The sequence below is a fragment of the Podarcis melisellensis genome, assembly GCF_964234715.1.
Source record: "Podarcis melisellensis genome assembly, chromosome: 1".
In the NCBI taxonomy this organism is placed as follows: domain Eukaryota; kingdom Metazoa; phylum Chordata; class Lepidosauria; order Squamata; family Lacertidae; genus Podarcis; species Podarcis melisellensis.
In genome coordinates this window covers 55964460-55981347 of record NC_138528.1, presented here as the reverse complement: position 1 = coordinate 55981347, position 16888 = coordinate 55964460, and the positions used below count along the sequence as shown (strand labels likewise).

At 40.3% G+C, this 16888-nt stretch overlaps 1 protein-coding gene across 2 annotated transcripts in view; it reads right to left on the bottom strand.

Moving 5' to 3' along the window:
* Positions 1-2557: 2557 nt before the first annotated feature.
* The window catches only part of SLC1A2 (solute carrier family 1 member 2), an 85245-nt gene continuing 70914 nt past the window's right edge, over positions 2558-16888 (bottom strand). The window contains exons 7-12 of one of the 2 annotated variants that reach the window (XM_081891712.1): positions 14943-15176; positions 13106-13300; positions 12361-12495; positions 9032-9263; positions 5434-5483; positions 2558-5305 (exon numbers count right to left, since the gene is read on the bottom strand). In XM_081891712.1, the coding sequence (XP_081747838.1) occupies positions 5469-5483; positions 9032-9263; positions 12361-12495; positions 13106-13300; positions 14943-15176 (811 nt within the window). In that variant the 3' untranslated portion in view covers positions 2558-5305; positions 5434-5468. The remainder of the gene's footprint in view (positions 5306-5433; positions 5484-9031; positions 9264-12360; positions 12496-13105; positions 13301-14942; positions 15177-16888) is intronic. The other variant, XM_081891711.1, reaches the window with a different exon arrangement.

Genomic DNA, 16888 nt, shown 5'->3' with positions numbered 1-16888 from the left:
TAAGCTTTCAAAGCTGTAGAAAATCAATGAAAAAATCCCTGTGAAGCATTATGTGTTATGTACAAAATACTGTTAATGTGAAAGACTCACAGTATTAAATTGTGTCCATGTCTTGAATAAATGTGCACAAACCCTGGTTTTAAAGACAATAGTTAAGGGATCTGTGTGCCACTGACTGAAAAGGAACTTAATTTCAAATAATCTTCTTGTTCCAGCAATAGATCAGTTTTGAAGGAATAAATCAGATCCCTCCAGTTAATGGAATGGGAATCCCTGAATATGTAGAGGTCCTATGTGCACATATTTGCTTTTTGCCTTTTAGGAAATACTGTAATAAACCCAGCAAAGACTGGGTTGGATAATGAATTCTCTTTATCTGCTGGTTAAGGCTGTTCCAAGACAACTGAGAGAGTGTTGGGTGGCTTAGAGGCTGCTTTTAGTCAGCTGAAATGTAGGTAGGTTGACTTGTGTTAAAAACCCAACATCCAAGCAAGTGTGTGATGCCATTCAGTGCATATTAGGCAAACTTGCAGCAACACAATGCTTGGTCTGGCTAAGAGCTTGGCTTAGTCACATAATCAGAACGAATGTAATACTGGTGACTAGATAACTACACATGTATTATGCCGAACTCAAGCCATTTTAACCCAAATTAGTGACATAAAATGCTACCCCACTGAAGTTGTGTGGACAATAAATGGAAAACAGTACGATTAATTGTGACAAATGTTGACCAGTAACACTGGAGGACTGTCATCATTCCGTTTCATTGCTTCATACCTCCATTACATATTACATATCATTACATATTTCATACCTCCATTACATTACATATCTCAATGAACCTCTGCCCAGCCCAGCCCATTACATAGCTCAATGAACCTCTGCCCAGACATCATAAAGTTCTCTCTCCATGTAGAGAAAAGAAGAGCATTAGAGATGGAGTTACATGGCTAGAGTGGCTGCTTGAAAAAATGTTAGTAGCTACAAGATAACAGGTATCACAATGATGAGCAAGAGAAAGATAGAAGGAGCTCCAGGCCCAGGGTCATGTCTGGGCAGGAAGAGGGGGGGGGGCTTTTTTTGTTTGTTTTTTTGCTTTGAGAAACTAGAGAAGTACAGGGGAGACATTTGGTAGAAGAAAAGATTAGAGGAGATACAAACGAGAGGGGAGGAGAGCCAAGGAGCTATGGGAAGAAGAGGAGAAACTCCAGTTTCTTGGGAAGAGGAGGGTTAAAGTAAATAGGAATAGGGCACAAGAGTTTGGATCCTTCCCCACACTCAATAGATTTACTTATACAAGTATGAATTACTGATTGTGCCCTATGGAAATCCACTGAAAGCAGAACATCAATGGAATTGCCACCAGCAAAGACCAAACCTCAGCCTGCTCTCCTTGAAATCTAAGGAAGATACCCACCCAGGGGTGTATCTAGGGGTTGGTCAAGTTAAGTAGGAGCCCACCTGCCTGTCCACACACTCCCCAGGCTGCTTCTTCCCTGGTCAGGGAGACCAGGCGACATGTGCAGGATCCTCTTGCAAGGGTGCAAGATAAGAGGGGGATGTGTCTCCTTGCCAAGGGTGCAAGGGAGCCTAAGTGTACCCACCCATTAGTTATAGTCAAAGCAGACCCATGCAAATCAATGTACTCAATTTCAATGGGTCTGCTCTGAGTATGACTCATGTTGGATGTCACCTTATGCCATTAATTATTTTCTGAAGTCCTTAAATGGTACTAGCCAAAGAACAAAGCCAAGCCACCCAAGAGCAATACAAAATTACAACCTGGTCACCTTTTTTCAAGTGAATGGGATGCTAGAGAAGGTCCAATGCAAAGTGCTCAACATCCTTCATTTCCCTTGACGACAATGTGAGGCAGATTATCAGCATTCTGAAATCTTAGATCCCTTTTATAAAGAATCTACAAAGAGGTAAAAGCAAGGTCCTCTTAATTATGCAGACTAGCAAGCGAGACCTGAGCAAAGAAATCATTTCATCCAAAGTGCGGGTGCAAAATTAGTCAAGAGAAGCAAATGAAGTGGAAATTGTTTCTCACCTGCTACTTACTTAAGCATTCACCTGCCCAAGAATGACTGAAACAAAAAGGGAAAGGTTTTGAGCCTAAGCAGGGAAAGCACTAAAACACACACATGCTCTTACTACACACACTCATGCTGGAAAGAGCTTGAAGTGTTGGTGAAATGTCAGGGTCTTCCGTATAACTTCCTACAAATGATACTTTTAATTGTTTCCTGTCCCTGATTCTGTCTAGATTACTATCACAAGTCTGGGCAGAAGGGACAGTTGGAGATGGGAGATTAGGTTGCAGAGATGATTACAATTGATTTTACATGCCCCTTGGTAGAAGCTGCATCCTAATAAGAGAGGAATGGAACATAGTATTGAAAGATGGCATGCCTCAGGCTAGTAGGAAAAAGCATAGTGTGCAAATTCATGTTGAAAATATAGAACATTTGCAAGTTGAAAGAAGTGTCTATTAAAAAAAGGAATGTGTGTTAGTATTGTGACCACTTACAGGGTTCATTCCCCCCCCCCCCCCGGTTTAGCAACCTAGATTCATATTGGCTAAGCAAACTATGAAATGGCAGCTAAGGATATGTAGACTTCATAATTAAATAGAAATACTTGTGGACAGTCAGTTGACCAGTTAGAACAACAGAATTATGTAATAGCATTTATCTAGAAGATAAAATATGCAGGCCTCCAATATAATAGTTGCTTCCCTCTCCCTGTTTTATATTGTTGGGAAAGGAGTATCGTAAGATTGAAATTCCCTGAGTTATAAAACATACAAAAATCCCTCCCTCCCCCCCCAGTTTTGTAAAAGGTGTTCTTTCTGTTGATATCCATTCAAAAAATCTTAACTCTGCACACATGCGGAATTTATCCCCATTTCAATTTGAGAACGTCTTCCTAGTTTATAAAATGAAATAAAAGCAATGGGGTATTTTTTTATTAGTGTTGCTCAAACCATTACCCTAGACAGGGGTCTGGAAATCACATTGCTAGCTCAGTACCTTGTTTGCTCATTCTAATTGTGCACTGAACAGCCGCCAAGTATAAAGTGATGTGGGGAAGAATAGAAATACGTATGTAAGCAATCCCCATGGTACCTCATTGATGTTAACATGAGCATGTGCACAAAAGATGGGGTAGGGCCTTCAATTCTACAAAATGTATGTATTCCATGAAAAGTATAATATCAGCATATAAAAATCCACGGGTAGATTCCTTCCCTACAAGAGCACACTGCCTTTATGTCAAGGAATCAGCAGAGATGTTTCTCCTCTCTCCCTTCAGTGTGTCAAATTAGTTGGGAATTGAAAGATATGAGCACAGCTCTCCCACACAGCCTACCCCACCCCATCTCTGGCCACTTAGTTAAATTATATGACCTCCAGAATTCAAGGTGAACAAGAAGTATGGGTGCGCAGGCTGGTTTAACGGGAGACAAAGCCACTCCTCCTTTGACCCAGCCTGCGAAGTTACGTTCATGTATGAACAGAGCAAAAGGGAGAAACATGATTCTGTTGAAACCTATGGGAAATCCTTCATGCCTGTTTGGCGAAGGATAATACTCTGTATAAGTCTGCAGGAAGGCAAACATGTTCAGAGTGGCTCAGTTAGTAGAGCATGTGACACTTTATCTCAATATTTTTGGCTCTAGCACCATGTTGGGCAAAGATTCCTGCATTGTAGATGGCTGGACTAAATGACCCTCACTGACTCTTCCAACTCTGCAATTCTATGATCTGTCAACGAGATTAAATCTTTCCTGCTCCAATTTACAGATATTTGCTGTGGCAGTGTGTCCTTTTATGATGGGTTGTCAAGGAATTATTGCAGTTTGGGCATCACAACAATTTCTAAATATAATTCTGTTACAATTCTGAATGGATATTCTTTACCCAAACCCATTTGTACAAACCAAGATATAACTGACAAGATTATTACCATATCTTATGTTTCAGTTCTCTGTTCACAAGGACCGAACATATAAAACATTTTCGCCAGTGTATAAATAGCTTCCAGCTGTTAAACAATATTAAACTTGCTAAGTTTGTTTTTAGCAAAATGAATGCAAAAGATGTGATTCATTTGCAGACATTTTATCCCTAAAGAATAGCACCTTGTTCCATCCCAGGTCTCAGCAAAAGGGTGACAAGATATTACTTGCTGCAGATTTTCCTGCTGAAATACCAGTGATATGCATCAATATGGTACTTTGACGTTGCTGGATTGAGACAGTCACATATTGCAGTCTATGTTTCTCCTTGTATGGATAATCAGAATTGTGCTAGTTGCTAGTATGAATAGCATACAATCTGGGATGGTTTATTAGCTCTGAAAACTACATATTTCACACCTAAATTTATATACTGGCAATACAGTCCATTGAACTCAATTGGAGAAAAAACCAATCATGGTCAAGCCATGTATACATGCTGCCCAGGGGTTAATTCATTTTTGGGGACCATGCACACAGGCATTCACACCCATCCACCACTATAAACTGCAAATCATTTTCCCTATATCTTCAAGTTTTGGGTGATGAAAATGACGATATCCCCTGGGATCTGGCATGCATGGGGCTCTGGATGGTTAAAAGAACTGGGATATGACCATCGATGTGAGGATGGCATGAATAATAGGGAACTGAGAATATCATATGCCACGTATTAATAAAGCACATATAAAACATTTACAGTGATCATATATTACAGTCCACAGTGCTAACTGTATTTGATATGCACCAAGGTGCTGGTTGACATCTACAGCAGGAGAAGAGGCATTGCAAAAGACTGCACCCTTTACATTATACTTAATGCTTATTAGCCAGAGTCTCACCAGTCATTGGGGCTTTCTGATCTTTCCTCTTTTGCAGTACAGTATCTACATTCTCTACGTCTTGAGTTGAACAGAGGAAGCCCAGCAAAAATACATCTCTTGAACTGACAGGGTGTCCTTCAGCCACATCCATTCAAATGGTGACACAATTGAGAGAGATGGTTATGAATTATTTGGCAAAGATGCTAAAGGAGCAATGACTTTATGAGACTGTTTCTAAGTTTCCGTTAAGAGCATTAAATAAGCGAATAGTTTTTATACTAAATGAAGACAGTGAAAAATCTTCTTGAATCTTGATACCAGCTTTTACCACAATACAACTTCTGGGACTTGTTAGAGGTGGACTTGGATTGTTCCTTCCTTATTTCTCATGTTTCCAAGGTTCTTCTTCAACAGCATTGAAGTCTGCAGATTTGCCATTTGTTGCCAGGGTGACCTGTAAATAATTGTCATCAACACCTAACTTAAAGATCAAGGCACTTTTGCGAGAAATGTCAAGAATTAAACAGCAAAACTGAATATTTACAAGATTTACATTAAATCTATGTGTGAAAATATACATACGTGTTTTTATTTTGTACTGAATCAGTTCTGCCCTTTCAATGTTTCTCAATCTGCAGGAAGAACTCAAAATTACAATAGTGCTCTGTCCACAAAGCAGAATGTTGAGAAATCAGGTCTATAGGCCTGATGTGCACAGAGATACACATACATATGTGAATCATACACACATACATATGCACATATGTTACAAAAAGCTAAATAGTAAACGGCAGAATTGATCCTCCACAAGGACCTGCTGGGAAACATCACTGTTCACTACTGTGTCCGATCGTGTAATGTTGAAGGTGCAGTTACAACTGAGTCAAACCATACTTAACTAGGCTGCATTTTACATACAAAACCACAAACAGCCGTATCAGAGTCTCAGCTAAAGGTTCACACTTCAATGTTAACTTGATAACAATTGTGGAAGACCAAGAATGTTAAATCATTCCATGGGAAATACTGGCTTGTAAGCAACATCTCAGCAGTCAATATTTTTTCTAAAGGAAAAAAACAACAACCCCACAGCCAGCCAAGCGCCATCTTTTTTCCCCAGTGGAGATGTGCTATGCATGGCTAGATAAGCCAAAATGGCCAATGTGCTTGTTTGACTGGGCAGAAATGAACTGGACCTTTACATAGTAAGGGAGTCTTTCATCTAATTCTAAACAGAACCCCATTATTTCCTAGCTTACCTTTCATGTTACTGTCCTCAGCTTCGCATGAAAACTTAAAGACAGGACTGATATTCCACATGATGGACAAACTGGACGCATGGGAGCATTGGGACATGAAATCATGACAATGTACCCATGTTTGAAACAAAGCCAGCCTCTTTCTTAGATAATTAAAAGGGAAACACATGCATTATAAAGAACAGAATACACCACATATTTGGAACTGAAATTATAGGTTAGTTTGCAAAGGAAGTAATGTGAATTGTGATTTTTTAAAAAAATAATACAGAAAAACAGCCCATGCAACAACAATCGACATAGCTTGCTAATAAAGCATATATTAGCTGTGCAAAGCAATCAAACTAGGAAGATGTTTAGAATATTAAGTAGAAATGACATGTCATTATATTAATACTTGAGACAAAGAAACAACAACAACAACCACTGACCAGAGTTGCAGCAAACTTTTCTCTTGCAGGACATTTTCTACAATTTCATTCACATACTTTTCTGCGCTGCTTGTAATTTTTTAAACTTATCAAGAATAATCGAGATAAATGTAATAGGGTTGCACGCATCTGGAATTTCCTGTACATAGCTGGCAATCAGCAGTTGGAAACTGAGTCTGGGCAGGAATTGCTGAAATGTCTGGGGAAATCCGGACATATGGCAACCCCTGTTGACATTGTCATTTTCGGCGATGTTTGTTGAGACTTTGCATGCAAAAAGACTCAAAAAGTTTGGTCAAAACTTAAAATAATAATTTTGAATAGGCTCAACAACTTTTCTGTCCAGATTTTCAATATGCAGTATTTAAATGAGCATGACTGAACTATGTGCTTAACTCAAAGGGGCTCAATTTTTTAACCATGGGATTCTTCTACACTTTATTATTATACATAACTATGTGATCTGAGAAATGTTTAAAACAGCAGATGCCTACTTCAGAGAAATAAACTCAGGTCCTAGGCATAATGTCAGAGCAATGGTGCCTTTCTTTAGAACTGGCATATTTATAAAGCCTTTCTGTCAGATTGTTTTTAGTTACAGCAAAGCTTTGTTATTTTTAAATTACTTGTGTGATTTTAGAAACCTGATGTTGTACGCAGCCATCAATGGTTTCTCTCCCCTGTTCTCCCTACTGGGACTTAGAAATATCAGTAGCAAGTAAGTGAGCTTGATGACTATCCAGCTGAAACATTAATCAAAATCTGAAATGGCTATGGAAATCCTTTAATGACAGCACATTAGGGAAAACTGTAGATCTACCTAAAGAAAAACGTTTGTTCAGTTCAATTCTCCAGCCAAGCCCAGTCTCGTCAATGGCTGCATTCAGACATCATGCTGAACAACAGTGATGCGTCCACAAGGATGAGTTTGGAAGCAAGATGCAAAGCATCCAAATTAGTTTCTCATTCAGCCATGGAGTTTCCTCAAGTTCATGGTAACTCTTGGTCAGGACAATTCTTGTTATAATCTCTTCTTAAACCGAGTAATTTACAAACAGCAATAGACAGAAATCACAAAAATGGCATTGGAATGGCCCACAATGAAAATGAAAATAAAGCATAAATATTATGGCGAGCACAAGAGCTCTCAGTTGCTGAGGACGAGGTACAGTGCATGTGTCTCTACAGTGTGTCATGGAAAGCCTCGATCCACAAAAGGACAGGCTTTGCATTTATTTGGGTGTCAGGGGAAGCATGAGAATGTGCTTCTTTCTTGTGCTTATCTTTGCTTCCCCTAACTGTATATAAATAGAAACAGCTTCATATTTTCTCCTCCAGGTTCCTTACAGCCTGATCTTAATTACGTTCACTTGGAAGTATCTGCCGTTGATTTCAAAAGAAGCAAGGAAGTGTGCTTCCAATTTCTGCCTTTTTCTACTCGGGAAAATGGCAGGCTCCTGGAACATAACCCACTGAAACAAATGACTTTTGTGTTGCTTCTGCCCCTCCCTGTGGGATGCACAAGAAAAATCTCTGGATTTGACTGAACTTCTATTTCCAAACAGTTAACTATCTTGCACTCTGAACTGTCACTTTTAAATATCATTTAAAAGGCCAAAATCACATTTGGTTGGCCGAGGGATGAGAAGAAATGGAGGAAGTGCCTTTCCACCAGTGGAAAGAGAAGGCCTCCAGCAGAATGACACTTACGATGCTGGAGATCCTCTGGTATGGCCTGTCAGTGGTGTTCCACCAGTGGTGTGGTCTGAATCATGGAGTTCAAGAGGCATGTTGGGGGAGGTCATGGACCTACAGGATTTCAAGTCCCCTCGTTCCCCTGACACACTCCCCCAAAAGCCCCCAAACTATGTCACCCCTGGAATTGGTGTTGTTGACCCCCTTCCCCACCTGCGGTCCATGAGAGGGGAGGGAAAGAAACAGAAGATGCCAACAGAGAGGAAAAGCCTCCTGCTCAGGCTATAGCTACGCAACAGGGCTTTAAATGTGGTAGCTGGTCCATCATGGATTCTCCAAACACACAAAGGCAACAGAATTGCTCTGATCTGGAGGAGAAAATGGTGGAGATTTTTTTGTTTGTTTGTTTTTAGGCAGTTTTAACCGTTTTCATTGCCACATCAATTCTCCTATTTATCTATAGGCCTTATTAACTGGATTTACAACCTTTCTTGTAATGGGAAGATATAAGAATGCTTAACTGGACAATATTCCCCCATTGCATTGCACTGCCTTCCAAAACACCCTGTAGAACACAATGTTATTTGTAAACATGGCATGCATTAGCAATTTAAATACTCAAAGAAAGCAAACAATATATGTACCCATGTCTTTAAACTGATCAACATAGCATGCAGCATTGTCCCATTATTAGTGATACATTTTTTTAAAAAATACATGCAGGTTAAAAAACAAAGGAAGATGAGGTATGATTGACTAGATGCAAGTCTCAATATCCATAAATGTGAAAGGTACCTTGCACTCATCTATTATGACAGAGTTGTGGGCTGTATAAACACACTGGTTTGAGTTGTTTTCCCTGTGGTTTTTCATGTCATCATAAATGGACTGTGTCTTGGTCATTTCAATATCTTCGTGTCCTTTGTGATGGGCATCAATGTTTTCCAACTCTGCCTTGGAGAGGTGATAGACAATGCCAGCTCCAAAGGAATCTCCCACAACATTGACAGAGGTTCTCATTCGATCTCTGCAATAGCAAAGCACCAGCAGGAGGTTAAAGTAGACCTGAGTGTCATATCTTACACCTAAAGTGGTTCCTTTAACCTTTACTAGCTTTATGTTCTTTTGAACATTTGAAAAAGAATTATAGTCAAGAGATCTCGTAATTTGCATCACCCTGATGCTGCAAAGGAAAAACTGGGTAGTTCCCACTGTCTCTTGGGATTTTTGAGAAGCTGCACATGCTCATTTTGTAGAGAGAAATCCAATGATAAAGTGAAAAAAATGTGGCAACTCTTTTTCTTTTAAAGGTTCATCTATGTAATCAAATAGTGACATGACTGTAGATTTTGTCCTACTGAAAAAAAAACAGGTAGATGACCAATGCCGAACCTTCTATAAACAGGTGCCAAAATAGCGTTCAGCAGCAGGTCAGTTATAAATTTCAGTTAGATTGCATGAAACAATCCACTTGCAGCACCCAATCCTTATCATGATGTGTGGATATGAAGTATACATTGTGAAACACTTGCCCCAAACAAGCCTGGCATCTGTAGGTGTGGTGGTTCACTTACTACCAGCTCAGTTTTAATAGGGGTCAGAGAACCTTTAATTCAACTGCATCCCATGGCGACTGTATCTGTGTATCATGGCAGCCAGTCATTGTGCCAATCAGGTGGTTTTCTTCAATCCACAACAATCATTTTGTAAGTTTGCAGTGAGATGGAGAAACATCCTCCTGTGAGGTGCTGCACTGCATACTGAAACATTCCTATGTGGAGAAAGCTACCATAGAAAGTAATTTCAGACAACCTTCATGGTATGTCCATTTCATTTACATAGGCCCTCATTGTTTCTCAATTTATTATTTAGCACCAGGCCTAAGTACTAAAAATTAAAATGTGATTCCCCCAGGCGTTTTTCAGACATAAATCATGGTTTTTTTGGCTTGGTTTCACAGAACGCTAAAAGGGAAGAAAAATCAGGTGTTCACGCTAAATTTGCAGTGGTAGCTCTACATTTCAGCAAGTATTTTAGAAGCTGAACATGAACCATTTACACAAGAAGGCCCTTTCTAATTCTCCATTTCTTTGGGCATAGCATCTCTGTGCTGGAGACCTTTCCGTGACATTTGCTAAGCTTGTCAATTTCCCCTTTGGAAACTTGCAGTTCTTGGCTACCACTAATGACTCTGGATTAATTCCAGCTGTGGACAAATAACACTGTTCTTTAAAATGCCATTTTTGTTCACTTTGGAGTGGAGGAACAGCAGGAGATCAGAACACTTAAAAAAAGATTTCCTTGTGAAGACTGTATATATCTTCCCTACACTAAACAGAGCAAAAGAAATAAAATAAAATCCAGCATATTTTATACAGTTTTAAAGATGGAGTTTGCAGCCCAGTATTACAGCAATTTTGAATCAAGATTGACACAGTATAACAAATTGGAAAAGGTTTACTCCTGATAAATTTTAAGTGAATGACCTGGTTTCTTAATATTTCAGTTTTCATAATGAAGAATGACTACCCTTGTATGTTTTTTTTCATGTTTTTTCCCTTCTTCCCAGATTTCATTCATGTCAGTCTATTTAGCTCATACCAAAAGTACTTTAAAAACCCCAGACATATTTTATACCTCAGGACTTGTAAGAAGTTTGCTTGGGTGCTTCTCAACAATAAAATATGTTTCTGCTTTATTCAGTAACAGTAACAGACTGACAAGGTGCACTGATATAATTGCTAGATACAATAGTCCTTTGGGAAAGTATTTCAAGCTGCCCCACCAGCACCAATGGGAAGATCTACTGGAATCCAGACTACCTGCAATCTAGACATAACATGCATAACAGCAATACTCTTACTGGGGACATGTTCTTACTATTTCTTCTCTCTTTTTTCTGTTTCGGTGGCCTAATCCAGCCTGCCAGTCAATTTAATCCAGCCTCCATAGCAGTAAATGCTCTGGGGTAAAATCCAAGAAAAAGCTCAACAACTTTGGGGTAAACTTCAATCCTCAAAAAAGCTTAAGAACTTTGGGGTAAAATTGTAATTTCAATTTCAATTCAATTTCATTTCACAAAAAAATTCAATTTCATTTCACAAAAAAGCTCAACAACTTTGGTCGGCCCTCACACTTGGTCGGCCTTCACATCAAATCTGGTCCTCTTTGAAAAAAGTTTGGGCACCCTGATCTAAGTAGACTAATCATGGGCCACTGCACGTTTAAAACCAGTGCACAGAAGACCTGTCTCAGAAGAATTATTTTTAGGGTGAAATAGCCTTTACAAGAAAAAGAAGAGAGGAAGGTCTGTATATTACATGACCATACTATAAAGCTGCAATTATTTCAAACAGTATTTTATTGAGTATTTTGTACAGTGCACTCTTAACACACACAAACGCATGGTAAAGTGAAACTAATTTGAAAGAAGGCCTAGGGAAGATTGTGTGAATCAGTGTGAAATCTCTCAATTATTTCTCAGGAGATGCCTAGGACTGTGCTGTGAAAAGCCCAGATACTCCCATCAATTCCTCTATGGCATTAATTCCACTATGGAAGGTTTGAGCTCCTTTTCCTTTGCGCTGCCATGATATTGTCTTGCTCAATCTGACCTTTTCTAAAGAAGCAAATGTCAGCAGCACAATTCGCCACAGGGCTTACTTCAGGGGACAGGGATTTTTTACCACATGAGAATGATCAGAAACACAATGGTAAGCCCTTAGCCCTACCCCCTCGCTAACACCTTGCCTCTGCAGCTGAATTATGGCTTTGTCCATTCAGGAGGCAGGACATCTCCATCAAGTGAAATGTTTTTACTTCAATGACATTTCCTTGAAACAGCAAACAACCACATGCTTTAAGTTAACATCCTCCTACTGTCTGCAAACAATGCTTGCCGATTTCTGCTCCGTTCCAATTTCGCTACAGTTGGGTATCAGAAACAATCTGTGTGCATTCCCTTTAAATGCTTTCTTGCATAAACATTGGTCAGCTGCTGCACATGCAGGAGTGCTTCTTGCAGCAAGCATTATTGATCATGAAGGAGTTGACACCTGAGTGGGTAGTTAAGCCACAACATCACTGTCTGGAGAAAGGTGACATGTTTCTTTAATGTTACTTACAAAAGCCAATCTACAGCAACAAGTAAGCTGATGTCCTGTGTGGGAAGGCCCACTGCGGTGAGGATGAGAAGCATGGTCACCAATCCTGCACTGGGTATACTCGCAGCTCCAACACTCGCAAGCGTAGCTGTCAGACTGTGAAATTAAACACATCCACTTGTTTAGCTGGGCCTTCTTTTAGTTAGTGTTTCTCTTACAAATATGGGAACTGCTTGATCACTCCAACTTCTGTAGGAACACATTCCCTGTTATTTCAGTGCAGCCTCTAATATTGTAATTTAGAAGATTTTGACTGAGTTTAGTTTTATTAACACACCAGTCTTTTGATTTTGCAAAAAAATAATAATAAATCATTTGTTTTCCATAATGATTTTTGATTAAAGCAATATGTGATTCATTTAACTCATGCTAACTTGAGTATATTTATTTTCCATTATTTATAATCAAGTACAATGAAAATCTCTACACAACACATTAACACTGCCTCTGAAACCAGGTTATAGACAGAAATCAAGGTCTGCTTTCATGTCTTACAAATCCCTACACAGAAATTACTTCATGTAGAAAACTGTGTAATTCCCATGTAGGCTGCAATACGTGATGCTCTACTTGGGAACTGGCAAAAGCAGCCAAGGCTTTTCACTGTTTATTACAATGGAGGCTCACAACTTTAAACTGCTTTGCAATAGGCAAGGTCTGTAATGTTCATGTTTTCACCGTCTCCAGTGTAGGGCAAGAAACCCACCTGACAGTGACTATCTGTCCACCATCCAGCGCAATTCCATTCATCTGTGCTATGAAGATAGCTGCCACAGCTTCATATAGGGCAGTCCCATCCATGTTAATAGTGGCCCCGACAGGCAAGACAAATCTTGTCACACGCTTATCAATGCCCAAGTTTTCTTCAAGGCAGCGAAAAGTAACAGGCAGTGTACCAGCACTGCAGGAGAAAGCAAAATGAAAGGTTATAGGCAAAATTCAGACTTCCTGGGACGTTTCCTGCTCGACAGGGACTCGATGGCCCTTGTGGTCTCTTCCAACTCTATGATTCTATGATTCAGATAGCTCTATTGACACTCTGGGGGAGCAACCAGGCATCTTACACACACATTCATCAGGTCTCTGTCTGTCCACAGTTCAACGTCTGCCTCTTCCGTCCTGGAACTGATGTAAGCATGTAAATTCTATGGTTGTAAAACTGCTTATGCACAGTGTTTTGATCAAAGCTTCTGCATGCCCCTGTAGATGTATATATTTTGACAGTTGTTGAATGAGGGTAAAACCAGATGTGACAACATGTGCCATTAGAAACCAAGGCAGATAATTTATTTAAACAACCCAAAATTGATAGCAGGCATGATGGAATATTTCATCTGAAGCACAGCAACCCTTACTTCCTTAGTTACAATTCCAACAAAAACTGTACCCCTTGCATATGGCAATGAGCCACAAAGTAAAATCTCACTTTGGCTCCAATAAGGTCTTTAGTTTTTAAGTTGCAGGACGATTTTTGTTGGGAATGACAATCTTTAGTTGCAGGACAATTTTTTGTTGGGAATGCAGCTGGGGAGGAAAGAATTAAACCTCACTCCCCCATGTTCAGAAGAAAATCCCTCCCCCAATGCATGCTATTGTACAATATTTTTAAAAACTCTGATATGATTTCTAATAACATAACTACTCCTGGTTGTCATAGGGACTAAAGAACTCAGCGAAGAAAAGGTCAGTTGGCAGAAGTGCCTTGGGAAGAGAGGGAGATGACAGCTTCCTGTTAGCTATAGTGGGGGGGGGCATATGTCTGAAACCTGAGAAGGTTCTGTTGGAAAAGCAGAGAAGATCATGACTAAAAGTCAAAGTGGAAAGCCTTGCCTGATTGGTGAGAGATCTCAGACTTCTGAAGAGGAAAACTAGAAAAGCCCCAGCAGTTATTGGTGCTAAAAACAAGTCTAGGACTGGATTTAGGGCAGGTGATCTAGGCCTGGGGTGCTGGGCTTATGGAAGGATTTCTGTCATGAATGATCGCCATTCACCTTTGTAATCTTATATGAGATTAATCCCTCATCATACGAATGATGTGAATGGACTAACAAGGCATTTAGATGTTATATAGTAAAATGACCAGTGCTATTTTTCTAGAAAAAGAGGTGCCAGAACTCACCATGAATACCTCCCTCATTCTCTTAGAGTGGCAATGGCACCACCTGAGGGGTTCCAGAACTCAGTTCAGGACTGGGAAAAAGCCCTGAAAATGATACTTCCAATGCAGCATTTTATGGTCTAGGCCAGCCCTGGAGAAGACTTTCACCCAGCCCCCAATTCCTGCAGGCAATCCCTGAGGGAACAGATGTCATCTGAACCAAGTAGCTGGAATCACAGCAGTTAATGCTATGAACCAGGTTTGAGTTTGTGGGCACGTGAAATCCAGTTTACACCTTTTCTTCATTTTTAGGTTAATTGATCAGCTCACAGGTATTGCTAATCCACACAATAAGTATTCACACATTCAGCTGAGTAAGTCTTGTTAGCAAAGTATTTATAATGGCCCTGAACGTGTTGCTAACTCTGCATTTCATATCAAATACCTCGAAGCAGTGCCTAGCGCAGTAATCCATGCCTGAAAGATGCCCACAAAGAATGAGAAGGGATTTTTCCTTGTTACCACGAAGTACAGCAAAGGCAAGAAGATCCCTCCATGGATGATAAGGCCTATGATCACAGTTACCATGTACATTCCAAGTTGCCTAGCAACTACTTCCAGGTCCTTGATTGCAATGATTTTTCCACAGATGAGGCAGGCAATGCCCAGTGGCGAGTACCTAGAAGAAAACGCGGCATTAAACAAGAATGCAGTTGCAGAAGTCTGTGTCTCAAAACAGAAATGGCATCATAAAGGCAGTTGATAAAGCTATACCATGCAGCTTGAAATTACCACCTTTCGATGGAAAACCTTTCAGCCCCAAACACCCCCACTATTGAATGATGGGACCAGGGGCTGCATGGCCCTATGCTGCAGAAACTGACACTATCCTGTTGGCTGGATTCAGTCCACAATTTTGAGGACAGCTTTGAAAGTGGCTGACTGATAGGGGACCAGATCCACTTTTACCTTTGAAGAAGCAGATGGGGGTGGCTCTCAGCCACCGGAGCATCTTCAGAGCTCTTCTGCCTGAGGATTGGCACGTTTGAAAACTGATCTGTGCCTTCAGAGGTGAAAGTGCAAATAGGCTGGCTTTCCGTCAGCACAAACTGCCAAATTTTAAAGCCCTTTTGAGACAGGGCAGATGCATTTTCCCCTTTGTGTGCAGGGGGTGCTGGTAGCAGTAGTTGATTTATTCTGTGTGTCAAGGGCTCTTGATAGAAGGGGGGAAAATTATCCACCCCTAATAGATAAGCACTGTGAGAGAGGCTACGACAGAAGCAGTACTGTATTATTAGAGGCCTGATAATTTCATGGACCAGAGAAAGCCACTCCCTTACAATTCCTAAAAGTCTAGTGGTGGCTTTTGCCAGGCAGTTAGGATGGTTAACTGACTCAGCTGAGCTTTTCATTGCTTGTGCCAGTACATGGCTTGTGCCCAGACATTAAAATGTTTTGCAGACCAGCCGAAATCTTGCTTGCTGAGAAACCTAATACATGCTGATAATATCGTAGAAGCAAGCCTTTTGTTTGGTTGTTTTCTTTCCTATGATCCATTCCTTCCAGCAGTTCATAATGACACCACTTAGTGAATGGGTGGCTTGCCAGACCTCCCACAAAGAGACTTACTGGCCCTGCCCATACCCAGGACTCAAGCTACTGAGAAGCTTCCAGCTGGGATTCCATGCAGACAGGAACAGAGGTGAAGGTTTCAACAATGGCCTTGAAGCAGGAGTGGCTACCCCATGTCCTGTGGGCTATATACAGGCTCCCAAGCAATTTCTGGTGCCTACCCACCAACAAGGGTTACTGTGTCAGAGAGAGCTTTATTTATTGTTGATGATTATTAATTTTGCTGAGCAGCAGGTGGCTTAAAGGAATTTCCACTCTTATACTCTATATTAACTTTCTTTTTTTGCAATCTGAAACTTACTTTTTCATAGAGAGATAGATTTAGGAAGCAAAACTGGAACTGGGCTTTTTAGAAAAAGGAATGTCTGCTCTCCATCTGACCTTCTCATGAACCATCCAAGCATTGCCCAGAAGCAGCAAATCAATCAGAAGCTTCTATTAGCTTCACACAATCCCCATTTTGCACAGTTTTCTCAGGTGCCAGGCAGTCTGCTTCCTGAAATGGTCACTGAGGATAATCCTTAAATAAGGGTTACGAAACATCCTTAGCAGATGCCCAATTTTGTTTTATGTCATTATGGTGTTCACAAGAGTTTCATAAATCACCAAAGCTGCTGGAGGGGGTGGATCTTTTCCTAAGAGAGTAGCCATAAATAATAGGAAAGAATGTCCCTTTGGATATGAAATAAAGGAATGTGTCTCCATAGACTAGATGTTCTCTTCTATGCAAATGAACAAGAGCCATGGGTTGAAGGTAAG